We start from the raw sequence: 13564 nt of genomic DNA on the forward strand, positions 1-13564 counted from the left end.
GCTTTTAGTTTATATACTTATATTACATTACCAACTGATCACATTTGTTGAACTGCCTGCATGGTAATGAAATGGAAATATCTTTTTCTGACCTTAAAAAAAGAAAAATAAATCTGGATGAAAAAAAATGTGATGAGTAAGCTTTATTTTCTACTGCTTACCCTAATTTTTTATGAAATATTTTTTGCAGTTAACTCACTTTGGACCATAAAAACAGCTCCTGAATTTCTAGGTCATTTTTCTTTCTGGTTTTCATGAAGGTATAGAAGAAAGTTTGCATTCGTGTTTCTGATGATTTTTTAAAAGACTTGGTGCCAACATTTTGTTCAGAGATCCTGGTGCCAAGCACTGAGATTTTGAAGAGTTCTAAACTTGAGGTCAGGAGCTAATAGGATTCTTTCATTTACTCTGGGTTTTGGGGTTTTTGTTCATTTGGTCTTATTTTTTAAATCTTGGACCTGAAACTACCAAGCTGAGGATGGAGGATCTGGTCTTTATTTCTAAATCCTGGCCAGTCATTCTGTATAATGGACAGTGCTGCAATATGTGCAACATGATGATGTTGAACAGCTTTAAATAGGAGGAGAGTTATATAGAACAGAAAGGCAGTTTTGTTTATGGAAAGCTTGTTCATCATTCAGTCTTTGCACCTTATTTGCCTTCAATCACCATGTACATGGTCTTAATAAAAGTACTAGCAAAGTGAATTGCTTGTTAGGGAGCCCACCAAATAATTACTTTTAAGTGATGATTTTTCTTTTAGTCTAAATTGTGTGCAATACTTCAGGGGTTAACATGGAGATCTTATTTGTTAGAGAATGCAGGCAGTTAAGAATCATCTCATTGAAATTTTATTGTGAATATCACAAAGAATCTTTTATCACATCGGAGTCTATAAATGTAAATTCATTCTTAATAATCTAGATACAATCATTTAATATATATTTTTATTAACATTTTCTTGTTTCCTACTAATTGCTATTGCTTTGTCCTTTTTTATAGAGAGCTATTGGGAAATTTGCTTCAGCCATTCTAGCCTTGCCAAAGTCTATCATTAAACTACCCAAAACTATTCTTCAGTACTTAATCAAAGCAGCAAAGGTACTTGAGATTTTGCAAATGCTCAGTATGTGACCCATCCCATAGTTCCTGATGCAGTGTATACCTTTGTCCTGGTCTGCATTTTTCCTCTTATATGAAAGATTAAAAAAAAAAATGACAGCCAAAGATTTATTAATAGTAAATACAATACATCTCACACTTTTGCAGTGGCCAAGCCACAAGAGAAGAGGTCTATCTTTTTTTAACTACAGTCCCAGAGAGAAAATGCAGACCCAAACTCTTGTTTTCTTCTGATATTGCTATACATGATGGTCACATCAAGTTGCATGTATCTTGGGGACACGGTGGTAATTGATCTCAGAAAGCTGGTAAAAGGTTTGTAAAATACACATTCGCCTCCAAACTCCATTTTAGTTCTCTACTTTGCCCTTTATATTCATAAAAAAGATTTGTGCATCTTCTTTCTTGTCCTCCTGGAATACATTTAGCATTTCCTACCTTTGAAGGACTGTGTATCATTTTACACTCCATATATGTAACATGATATTTGTAAGGAGTGAGCGTTACCGATTGAGTGTAGCAGCTCCAAAGCATAAAAGATGTTGCATTTAAAGTTTGTCCAGTGGTAAAAATCTAAAAATAATACATACGTATGCACCAGCCACCTCTGAAAATATTCACTTTTTAGCATAGTTAGTTACATTAAATTTATTAATCCAATGCCTTTTCTTCATTCTAATCGTCTACCCTCTTCCAAATCTGCCTCTTACCTCTAATTTCTTTATTCACACTATGCCTGTGACTAGCATACAATTTTTCAGCAGATGTTGACAGTTTCTGACTTTCAGTAGTTGTACAGTATTAGTTCACTTAACTGTCACCCAGATAACCACTTCACTTAACATTCACCCAGATAGCCTTCATTAGAAAGCACCTATTACAAAGCAAAGAGAAACCAGTACATCTGATGCCACATATTTTATCATGTGCTGCTTGTAGACATATAAAAGTAAATGTACAGATCTTGAGACATTTGGAAGATGATCTTCTTATCAACAGTACCAAGCTAATTTCTTCTACATTGGTGTAGAATTCACAAAACAGAGAAAAGTATTTCTCTCTTTTAAATTAAAGTCAGTTTGACAGTTTTTTAAAAGTTCTTTTAATATTCCAAAGCAATTTGTATTATGCAAATTTAAGATATAGAAATAAACCAAAGAGAAATTTTATCATTCTGTCCTGTGAGGGACTGTTCCAGCTTCCCTGAGATATACGTGTGGTGTTGTCATTGTCTGCATGTTTGTCTTGCAAATTGATAGACCTGGTTTGTTACTGTGCTTTATTTTGTGCTCATGCCTGCATCTCTGTGTTTCCTGCCCTGTCTCTGTTACCAGCCTGTGTTGCTTAGACATAGAAGACAATGTAGTGCCAATTTTGAAGATGATTACCATTTTTCAATTAAAACCATAAAAGTAGCAAAGGAGCATCTTTTGTCCTAAAGAGATGTGGAGAAGATAGTTACTTTGGTCTCTGTTTTTCACATTTTATGTTGTAGAGGAAAAAAAGGTATGAGTGTTGCTTCTTTTTTTCTGTAACCATCCTTCACAGCTTGAGCAGAACTGTTCAAAAGTTACTTTAGGGTATTTTTATTTTTTTTACTTTTTTCTTTCATCCATTGTTATAGCATTTATGAATATTTTAGGCCAATTCTATGCTTCATGTAGTCGTACAGGTCAACAGACTGTTGATCTGAGTGAGTGCTGTGAGTAGTATTTGGCCTCATAAAATACTCTGGGTATATAGGTGAGTATTACTGTCTTCATTTTACAACTGGGAAACCAATAGCAGAAGGATTCATAACTGGCTTATCTGAAGCAACAAAGGGAGCCATTGTCAAAACGAGGATGAAATGTGAGGAATTCCTGACTGCCAGGTTTGGTATGGTACATAGATAGCAAATCTAAATGTTCCATTGGGATCTGCAGGTGAGTATAAAAATACCTTAAGTATAAAAGATGTACAAGCACAAATACCTGTACTGAGATATCACTACATCTTTTGATGCTTTAGTTACTTAATTGCAGCACTTAATGTTTCCATTACTCTGTATCTTGCCTGTAAAATTATAAAGTAGAAATACAGGATTAAATGGAGAGATTCAGGTGAAGTAGCCCATAAAGACAACAGGGTATTAATTCCCAAAGTTCAGAGCATGATTTTTTGTGGGTTCTAATGAAACTTGGTTCACCCACAAGTGTTTGCACATTTGGTTTTATGCTCGCAAAAATAGCACATGAAAAACTCAGCAGATCTGCAGCAGAGGTGTTTGAGTTGGGATTCAAAATATTTCCTTACCCCTGCAGATCTGAATGTGTTTACTCAAGCTATATAGTCCTGCTTGTGGCTTATTCTATGGCTTACTCTCAAAACATGAAGAACCTTGAAATAAATGAGTTTGTTCCTTCCAGTTTGTTTACCAGGCCTGGATTACTGACCCTAAAACAGCACTACGGCAGAGGCGCAAAGAGAAGAAAACTTTTGGGAAAGAGAAGCGAAGGCAAAAAGGATCTGGGGATGGTAGGTAGACTTTTTCATTGTAAAAACATAGTGTTAACTAGACTGCCTGTTGTTCCTGGTAGTGAAAGGCAGCTATGATTTAGAGGGTAAGTGTTCTCAGTTCTGACAAGGAACTGGAAAAATTAGTTTATCTTTGAGTGGCTGTCTCTCCCTGCACCAGCCAAGGCCAGCCATAGCTATGTTCTTCTGTTCTACACAATGTTCATTGGGGGAGATAAAGGAGGATCACAGAATCATAGTGGTTTGGGTTGAAAGGGACCTTAAAGACCATCTAGTTCCAGCCCCCCTGCCGTGGGCAGGGACACTTTCCACTAGACCAGGTTGCTGAAAGCCCCATTCAACCTGGCCTTAGACACTTCCAGGGACAGGACATCCACAGCTTCTCTGGCCAACCTGTTCCGCTGTCTCACCACCCTCCTAGTGAGACACTGGAGAAGAGTAGAGGGGCATATATGTGTTTCCCATGGAGTTGCAAGACACATGCCCAGAACTTTGCCAGGTAGTAAGACTCAACATGTTGCAGAAAGCTTCAGCTGTATGAAGACATTTGTGGAAGTAGAGTTCTTGCAAGACAAAGTGTCTGCTGCCACTGAAGCTGTAGCTGCAGTTACTTGATACGAGATAGAAGGAGTTAGAGTCGTATGTCTGTCCCTCAGTTCTTCCTGTAAATATAGGTCACATGAAACGGTGTAACAGAAATTGCCTGGGTTTACACCAACAAATTATTTTGCTCAGCAGCCTATCTAGTAAGAAATGCCACTGCAAATTACAAGAGCGGTGGTCATCCATGAACACCTTTGCTAACAGGGTTGTCCCTTGTCCCCTCACTTGAGTCCTTTAGAAATGGAAATATGCTTTCTGTTACAGGGATAGGTAATGGACCCATCACTACTGCTTAGTAACTGTATCATTTTCTAGCTTGAATGGCATTTACACCCACCCTTCAACAGTGTCACTGTTTCAATAGGTGGTACTGATGCGGACTGTGAAGATAGTGAGGAGGAACCTGTCAAGAAGAAATCTGATGGGCCAGGTATGAAGGCAGAAGGAGGGTTTCTCTGCTGTTACAATGCACTTGTGAATGGTGGCACGAGCAGCGTATGACAGACAGCATTGCAGTGATCCCAGGCTTGTATAAAAGCCATACAATCCACTCTAATGTGTAGTGGGGACTTTCAAACTACTTTTGGGTTTTTAGTTGACAGATTTACAAGTCTTGAGGATAGGAACTTCCATTCCTGGACTATTAGCTACTGTACTCATTCTCTACACACCTTAATAAATACATGTGCAGGCTCAGACTTGATTACTTGATGTATAATTTACTTGTATAACAACTTACACATAATCTTAGCTTCCAGTCCTGATTTCATACAGCCCTGTGTGAAAATTTCCATTCTTTTTGAGTGATTGAAATGTTATTATTAGCACAAAGACCTTGTGTTTTCTCAGTGTGTTTTAGCAAGGTTAATATTATGCTTTTGTCTGGTACTCACCTATGCAGCATGGTGCAACAATCTCTAAAAGCTTGGATTCTCCAAATCTTATACATTCTTATTCATAATCAGGTGTAAGGATGATCTGCACAAGAGAAGAAATGCCAGCAGTTTGCAAGATCTTGCCCATATCAAAAGTTTTGCTGCAAAGAAGTGTAATAGATCATAAATCTGTGCTTGGCTTTTTTGTTTCTAACTGGAGTAAAAGAAGAAAACAGAGTGTCCTTTTAAGTAAGCCTTCATCGTGGCTTACCTTGAGGGAGACTTTTTCTTCAAAAGCTATTTTTCTTCTCTATTTAAAATAGGTTCCCACAGGTCCAGTTAGAATTGTACCCCTAAGAGAGCCACAGGGTGGAAGATGTTACAAGGATGTGGGAAATGTAATTTTTTTCTCGCAAGCACAGTGGTCTCAAATAAATGAGTTGCATTCCTGTAGGTTTTTTTTGATGGAGTCTGGGGGCTTTTTTATTTGTTACTTACTGACCGCACAATTATCTGTGTTAAAACACTGAAGTGAATCTCTCAAACACATTTCTAGGGAAATATTGTTGGTGCTACACAGGAGTTAGGGAAAGAGAATGAGGTTTGTAATTAATTTATATTGGAAATAGTCAGTTTGAGTGATTTATATTTTTGTTGAAATACTTTGACCATTCCTAGGTAAAATTTGTTAATGAAGATGGTTGGAAAAAATAGCTGGCAATTAGTATCATTATTAACCTTAGATCAAATACTGTCTCCCACGCTCAGGTAGGGAGAAGCCTTCTCTGTATTTGACCCTTTGAGTCTTCAGTCTTCAAAACATAAATGTTTCCCTTTTTGAAGATATTTAGATGAAATCGATCCCCAAAAGATTATTTTTAAAAGTTTTGAGAACAGCAAAGCTGCCAGAATAGGTACGGCATCATTAAAAATGTATACCACATCACCTCCATCCCAGAGAGAAAAATGACCTTTCAGATTGGACTGGAAGTGCTTGGCAAAACACGAGACTATGGCATGCCAGTGGTGGTCAATAATAAACATGATTTTAATGTGAAAGCTGTGCTTCTCCTGAAGTCAGTAGTAGAAATTATATATTGTAGAATCATAAAATCACAGAACAGTTAGGGTTGGAATGGATCTTAAGATCATCTAGTTCCAACCCCCCTGCCGTGGGCAGGGACACCCCACACTAAACCATGTCACCCAAAACAGAGAGGAAGTGTGGGTTAACAGAGAACATTCATGTGTTGTATATTTTTGTGTATGAGCGATACTTTTCTTTTAACCTATTCATAATATTACCTGGAATTTGAAGGGAATGAATGGTTCTTGAAGTAGAAACAGCCTTACAAGTAATTTACAAAAGATTTCCTTTAGCTTCAAGATCTTCATGTTGAAATATGGGTGAACAAGTAGATAAATCATAAAATATCTTTGATTCTAAATGACCTAGAAAAAAATAAAAAAAGGGCAAAACATGAATGAAATAATTGTATGACCAAGTGAAGTGGGCTAAATGCTCCAGACCAGGCCAGTTCCATGGCATCGCTCAGATAAATGGTACATACTGCCATTTCAGCATCCACTTCACGGAAATGTACCACTAACAGTTTTCTTCCTTAGTTTCACTCTACACATATGTGAATGCAACCCTGCCTGCACACTCAGAGATACATGCATGTTCCTCCATAGGAAATCTTTTGCTTTATTGTAGCTTCATTCTGCATTCTTTCTAAGGAGCTAATGTGCACTCCACAAAGTTTTGCATGCCATCTTGTGGTACAGCTAAGAAGTGAAGTTGTTAAAAGCGTTATGATTTAGCACATAGGTTGGTTGGCTCCTTAGTATCTGCTTCAAACATTTTGTCCCTGCATATAGATTAGGGGCAATTTTCTGGTATTTCTTAGTCTGGTTACTCTGAAATCAATCTTTATAGCAAATTCTCTGGGATTTGCAACCCAGCAGGGACAACTAACTATGAAACCGGCTAGTTGGAAAGAATTTTTTTAGTATTTGTGCAACACTACGCACGAAGAACTGTAGTGTGGTATGCATGTTTGTGAGTAAAAGAAAAATATACTGAAAGTTCTGGTTTGGGGCTGAGAAATGCAGTTGGTAATGCTAAGGGAACTACTAAAATAAGAACTTGGGACAGCTGTGTAGAGCAAGCTAAAGCTACTGTTGTCGGTATAAACCCATAAGGCCCACTCATGGGAATGTGTATTGTTTTGGCAAAATGGTGCAAGAGTCATGTTTGATAAATGATTTATATGATTTATCCTAGTTGGGCTAGTTGATCTGAGATCACTGATGAAACAGTGTAGCCTATTTTAAAAAAGAGAGACTTTGGAAACTGTAAATACAGAGTGGTGTGTTTAGGTAGTTGGAAAGCTAGGAGGGAGTCAGAGACTGTTTAGGCAGATTAGACTTTAAAACTCAGCAAGGTTCAAGCACAAAAGACAAACTGTGCAAAGAGAAATGTGCACAAGTAAAAAGACAGGTACAGATGTGTTCAGCTCAACATGCTGGCTGAGTGGCTGTTGAGATCAAAGGAGCTGGGGATGTTGAAGAGCTCTCAGGAGATGTCCAGATCTTTGGGTTTCATTTTGCAGACCCCTGTTTAGAGTGTCTGTAAAATTAGGGACTGTTTATATGAGTAGCAATTGCAGGACCAGGGAGTTACAGGGTGGAAAAAGGATTCCAAATGATAAGACATACAGGCAGGAAAATGGCCTAGATAGGCAAAAGGCTTCCAACTGCCTTCAGAGATTCCTTATTATGTCAAGGTCTTGCAGCGTGGATTGTTATTATTATTGGATAATAAAGGAAAAATTAATCTAACTCCTAGTAGAAATACAATAAAAGATATTTGAGTTCATTAACTTTCTGTTGCTTTTCCTCTCCCTTAGATAACATCATCAAAAGGATATTTAATATCTTGAAGTTCACTTGGGTCCTTTTCCTGGCAACACTAGACAGTTTTACAGCTTGGCTTAATTCCATCTCAAGAGAACACATTGATATCTCCACTGTCCTAAGAATCGAACGCTGTATGCTGACCAGAGAGATTAAGAAGGTAAGGCCTTTGGTCTTTTTTTGCCTGTTACTGCCATTTGAAGCTCAGTGACGAATGAAAAGTTGTCCTTTCAGATCACAGTGTTAATGAAAAAAATTACAAAAATCTCACTTACATGTGCATTAAAAAAATAGGTCTGGACTCTTTTACTGCTTGCTGGTTTATAACAATAAATAAGAAGCAACACAGCTTATATACAAACAAATCTAATGAAAAACGTGAGTTTCAGGTTTTGTTCTTGAGAACTTTATTTTCACAAAACTTCAGATTTTGAAAATTTTTGTATTAGGGACAGTAGAGAGAGTTGAAATAGTAGTAACTAGTAATATTAGTAAAGGAAATACAGGTAGTTTCTTAGAATGTTTTTATTATTTTATCTGGAAAAAATCCTTGCATAAGCGTTCATTATAAGTCAGAGAAATGACGGTTCAAGTATAGCAGTCTTCTCATTATACCTTCTGAGGTCAATGCAACTGCTAGTGGAATGAGTTGGATGTATTTCTGCCCAAGAACAGGCTGTAATATTCTGATTTTCATTCTTATGACACATCTTCAGAATTTTGATTGCATTATAATAGTCAGAAAGACTTGATTCTGTGCCCAGATCTGGGCTGACAGAAAAACCATCCTTTCATGAACTTGCTTGATCTTGAATTCATAGAGAAAGAGTAAAGGTCTTTTTCATGTATTTTCATTTCCAACTCTATCCATACTTCAATAATAGATTCTTAAACCTGGTTTAGGTGTTTTTTTCCTGTTTAAAATATCTGCTACTGACCACTACTAGGATGTATGATTGTTCTTAGAGTCAGTGAAGCTATGTAAAAGAGATATCTCAAAAGCTGTTGGATACAGGTTGTGTCATGGTCCCAGCGCACATCTCATTTTTATGATGAATGATCTGCAGTTCACCCAGCAGAGTTTTGTTGGCTAAATATTGCTTGAAACCACTTGCCTTGCTCCAGTTTTGCTTGAAAACTCAATACTGTGCTATGGTAATCTTAAGTCAGAGTCTGACTTGCACTCTGAAAAGGAACTATGAGTGGGACGTTATTTACTGTGAAGCTGTTTGCATAATCCTTTATCTATCTGTTCCTTGCCAAATGACAGGAGAAATTAGTTCCTCGAAGAATACACCTCCCCCCTGCCATGTTTCTCTACCTCTACTCTCTTCCACAGGGAAACGTTCCAACGCGAGAAAGCATCCATTTGTATTACCAGAACCACATGATGAAACTTTCTAAGGAGTCAGGACTGGATTCAATTGATAAAAATCCTGGTCAAGCTTCTGGTTTGCAAGCATCTGAAAGAATGGATAGTTTAGATTCAGCAGCTTCTCGTGATAGTATTTCCAGGTATTGATTTAAATTTATTTTGTGAAAGATAGAGGGATTATGCAATATATGTAATTCTAGATAACGTCTGAATGAACTTTCCAATCAATGTTGAATCCTCTTTTTGATTTATCCATGCCATTTTAAAAGTGAAAAGTCTGATATAATGTTACTATTCCTTTATAGTGTTGAACTCAGTTGTTGGCTTAGCTCCTTTTCCACTGTATGACTATTCCACTGCTTTCTGTTTCCTTGAGAATTAGGAGTCACTAACAGAGGTTCTGATCTTGTAAAAAATAATGGAAAATAAGAGCCTGCTGAGGATGCTTATGGGGTAGTATTTTAGGAATTCAGGCATGGAGTTTGGGAACAATCATTCATTGCAAATATTTTGTCTTTGTAAAATAAATTATTGTCTGTTGCCCACAGATCAAAAAAGGCTTTGCACTGAGAGAGAATCTGGATTTGAGAGAACAAATTCCCCCTCTTGTATATGCAGGCCAAAGATCATTTAAAGAGCCTGATTTCCTAACTGCTGTGTTTGCAGTCCAGTAGAGCTACACAGTTTGTGGGTCAAATACCCATACTAGTTCAGGAAAAAGCCCTTCCTCATTCTTTTCTGAAGACAGATGCCATCAAGTCCCTTGCCAAAATTACTGCATGCTCCTGCTGCTCCATGAACACAGAGGCACACACATTCACTTCCTTGTCTTACAGAGACAGCCTGTTCCCACCATGTCCCTGGTGTTCTTGACTTTTAAGTGACTGCAGAAGTTGTCCAACATGAAAGGGAAAAGGGAGGGCTTTGGAAATCAAGCTGTTCCATAATCTCTTGCATTCTACTGCCTCCTGTTCTCTAAAGTGTGGCAGTATCATGTTATGTTTGATACTCCCAGCAAACTTGGTAGTTTTTGTGTACAGTAAATTATGCTTACCTTTTACTAATGACATATGGTTAGATGTTAGCTGACTAAAAATAATGAGGGCTTGTCTTCCTTTCTGATGTTATTGAAAAGTAAGTGTGAGAGTGTGCCTGTGAGCGCTATGCTTCAACAAAATATTCACAAATTGCTCCTCACGGGCCGCAGTGGTCTTTGAGAAGTTCACGCCAGTAAAAACGGCAAATCTGAGCAAACCTTTTTGGTGGCTAGCTACCCAACTAAGCAACACCTTTGTGTTTTGTCTCAAAGGTTTACAGGAGTCAGATGACGTGAGAAAAATGGATAGCCAAATCCTATTACCAGCTCACTTGGAGCCACTTGGATATCTGCAGGGCAGAATTTAACAAATTTCAGTCTCACCTAAAGAAAGAATAGTAATATCAGTCCTGCTTTCATTAAATAGTTTTTGGTTCGTCACATTGTTTACTATAGGCAGAAGAAATTATTATTATACGAACATGTTAGCAAGAACCTTAACTAGAAGCAAAGGGAAGCCAATTCCAAAATTAATTACAAAAAAAAGAAAGACAAAAAACCAAACAACTTGTCATTTTCACGTGTAAATTCTGCCTCTTCGATGAGATGGAATTCAGTGTTAATCTCCACTTACAGGGTTTTTTCTCAGAATAACTGCCCATTTGTTACACTGCTTTAAGTGTACTTACACATTTAAAATCTCTATTTAAACTTAGATTGAAATTTAATGATTCTGCAGAGCTGCTTTTCAATAGAAAAAGTTAAGTCTTTCACATGTGTTACTGTCATCTCTGTTTCCTCAGAAGATGTCACAGGACCTATTGGCAAAGAATAGCAAGGCAGTATTATGACTGATTTATCTAATCTCAAATTATCTTTCTGGTAATGAACAACCAAATATTCTTGCACTGAGAGTATTTACAAATTATGCACATCTGCTATAACAATAATGACCTGTAATTAGAGGAAGCAAAACCGAGTCTGCTGATTGACTGATAGCGCCATCTGTTTATTGGGGCAGCCTTGCATGTCTCTTCCTGGAATTACAAAAGTGCTTATGAGCTTTTTTCGAATTTTGAAGTGTTTTAAACTTCATGTGATTTTCTGGCATGATTTTTTTTTAATTGCCTATAGGGAAGGGGACATTTTACATGTCAAAGTAATGATTTCCAGTAGATATAAACCCAGCTAATTAAATCTAAAGAATCCCTGTGATCATGGATCTGGGACTGCAATGGAAAACTTTGGGAAAGGGCAGAGGTTCCTAACCAGCATTCTGGTTGTCCTTCTTTGGTTGCCATACACAAAATTTTGTAGCAAACATTAGGTCCATGAGTAAGATGGGCATGTCTGGAAGTACACAGGGCTATTATATTATAATAATATATATTCCTCAGTACCTGGGACAGAAATTCCTGTAGGTATCTGCTCAGTGCTCTGAACACTAATTTTCAGGGAGAACAACCCTTCTGATCAGCTGCAGGAACTGTAAATTTCTTGTGAAATTCAGGGCTGATCCTTGTAAGTCCTATCAAGGGATGTCATGCTTAGCCTAGATAAAGCTCTAAATATTGTTTTGCAGAGTATCCTTTGTGGGATTTTCTCTTTTAATAGGGCTGTCATTTATTCTTAGTCTTTTTTCTATACAGTAGCTAGAGGTGTAATGAGGTATTCATAATGTTGGGGGGGGGAGTGGTTTGTTTGTTTTTCTTTATGTATAAATGTTCTCATGTATCCTAAATGCACAGTGCAAAGTTCAAGTGGGCCAAAAAGAGAAGAGACTGGTGTTGATCTTTAACAATCTCTTTAAGGAATGCCACCAGAAGGGGTCAGGAGCTAGCATGGTAGAGCATTCCCTGCTGTTTCCATTTGACTGATGAACTACTTACTAGGTTAAACAGCTTGTGAACGTCAGTAACATGGTAGGGAACTTGCTAAAACCATTGGCTGCCTTTATGAGAGATTGCCTACGGTTATGAAATAGCAGCAAGACACAGGTCCTAAGTCAGATTTCAGAATATCCAAGGTTTTGTATCCAGTTGAGTTTGTATCAGCTTTTGTCCATCACAGTAACATATTCAGTTCCAGCTCTACCTGTGTGTAGGCCTTTATAGGAGCAGAAGGAGGGATCCCCTGATCCTCCTGTAAGAGCGAACAGGGTGTTTACAGACACTACTTTTCAGCTGTGCTTCCCTCACCAGATGTGAGAACAGGGCTTGTCGTATTGAGTACCTGAGAAGTAATGTTTGCTCTGGGAGGCAGGAGAAAGTATGAAAGGAAAGTTCCAGTTTGGGACTAGATCTTGGTCTGATTTAGGAGCGTGAATGATTTGAGCTATTTGGGATTTTTGCCTGCAGATGTGGGGAGTGTAATAATTAATAAAGGTAATGGCAGTCAGTAACTCAAAACAGAAAAAAAAAAAAAAAAAAGCCAGAAAATTTGGAAGTCACCACTTAAACAAATAAACTCTCTGGGAAGGGTAAATTTGTTTAGCAAAAAGGAAGTCATAAAGTAAGAAATTTCCCGCTCACTGAGGATAAAAACATCTCTGCTATATATATCCCCATTTTAAATGGATACCTGATCAACTTTATAGAAAATGCTTGAACTTGAGCTTTTAATGAGCAGTCAATTTAAAATACCTAGTGCTTGGATGATTTCAAGAAGCTAATGCTTTTCAAGGTCTCCAAGGACACAAATTTGAAAAGTCACTCAGGAAGATAAACTTGGCTTAAATTTATGTGATAGTCAATGACTGAGTCATCAGGTTTGCTAAGTGTAAATCTCTCCACTTTACTGGTGTTTGCATTTCCTCCGTGTTTGGAAGCATGTTCCTAAAGTACATAAAGAATATACAGATGATACTACAGGTGTCGTCTCATACACATCTCCTGGCATTCAAGGATAGAGAGCAGCTGCTCAGTCAGTAATTCTGATGATGATGCATTCATCCTTCATTTAAAACAGCTTTAAGCCAAATTATTGCAGGGACTCCATGTAGGCAAATGTTTTTTTTATCCAGTGGGATTAATAGATGTTTTTTCCTTTGATTTTTCTGGGACCCAGGTCAGAATTCACATGTTTTGGAAGGAAACTGGTGTATGTTTCGTTCAGTGA

At 37.6% G+C, this 13564-nt stretch overlaps 1 protein-coding gene across 1 annotated transcript in view; it reads left to right on the forward strand.

Annotated features, from left to right (window-relative positions):
* Positions 1–13564, forward strand: part of PIEZO2 (piezo type mechanosensitive ion channel component 2) — a 295110-nt gene that overhangs the window by 254774 nt on the left and 26772 nt on the right. Inside the window, exons 35-39 of the mRNA XM_057397456.1 lie at positions 1003–1101; positions 3531–3639; positions 4607–4672; positions 8030–8196; positions 9376–9551. Coding sequence (XP_057253439.1) covers positions 1003–1101; positions 3531–3639; positions 4607–4672; positions 8030–8196; positions 9376–9551 — 617 coding nt within the window. The remainder of the gene's footprint in view (positions 1–1002; positions 1102–3530; positions 3640–4606; positions 4673–8029; positions 8197–9375; positions 9552–13564) is intronic.

Source organism: Pezoporus wallicus, unplaced genomic scaffold (genome assembly GCF_028554395.1).
Source record: "Pezoporus wallicus isolate ANWC-B61680 ecotype Strahan unplaced genomic scaffold, APGP_CSIRO_Pwel_v1 contig_227, whole genome shotgun sequence".
Lineage (NCBI taxonomy): Eukaryota > Metazoa > Chordata > Aves > Psittaciformes > Psittacidae > Pezoporus > Pezoporus wallicus.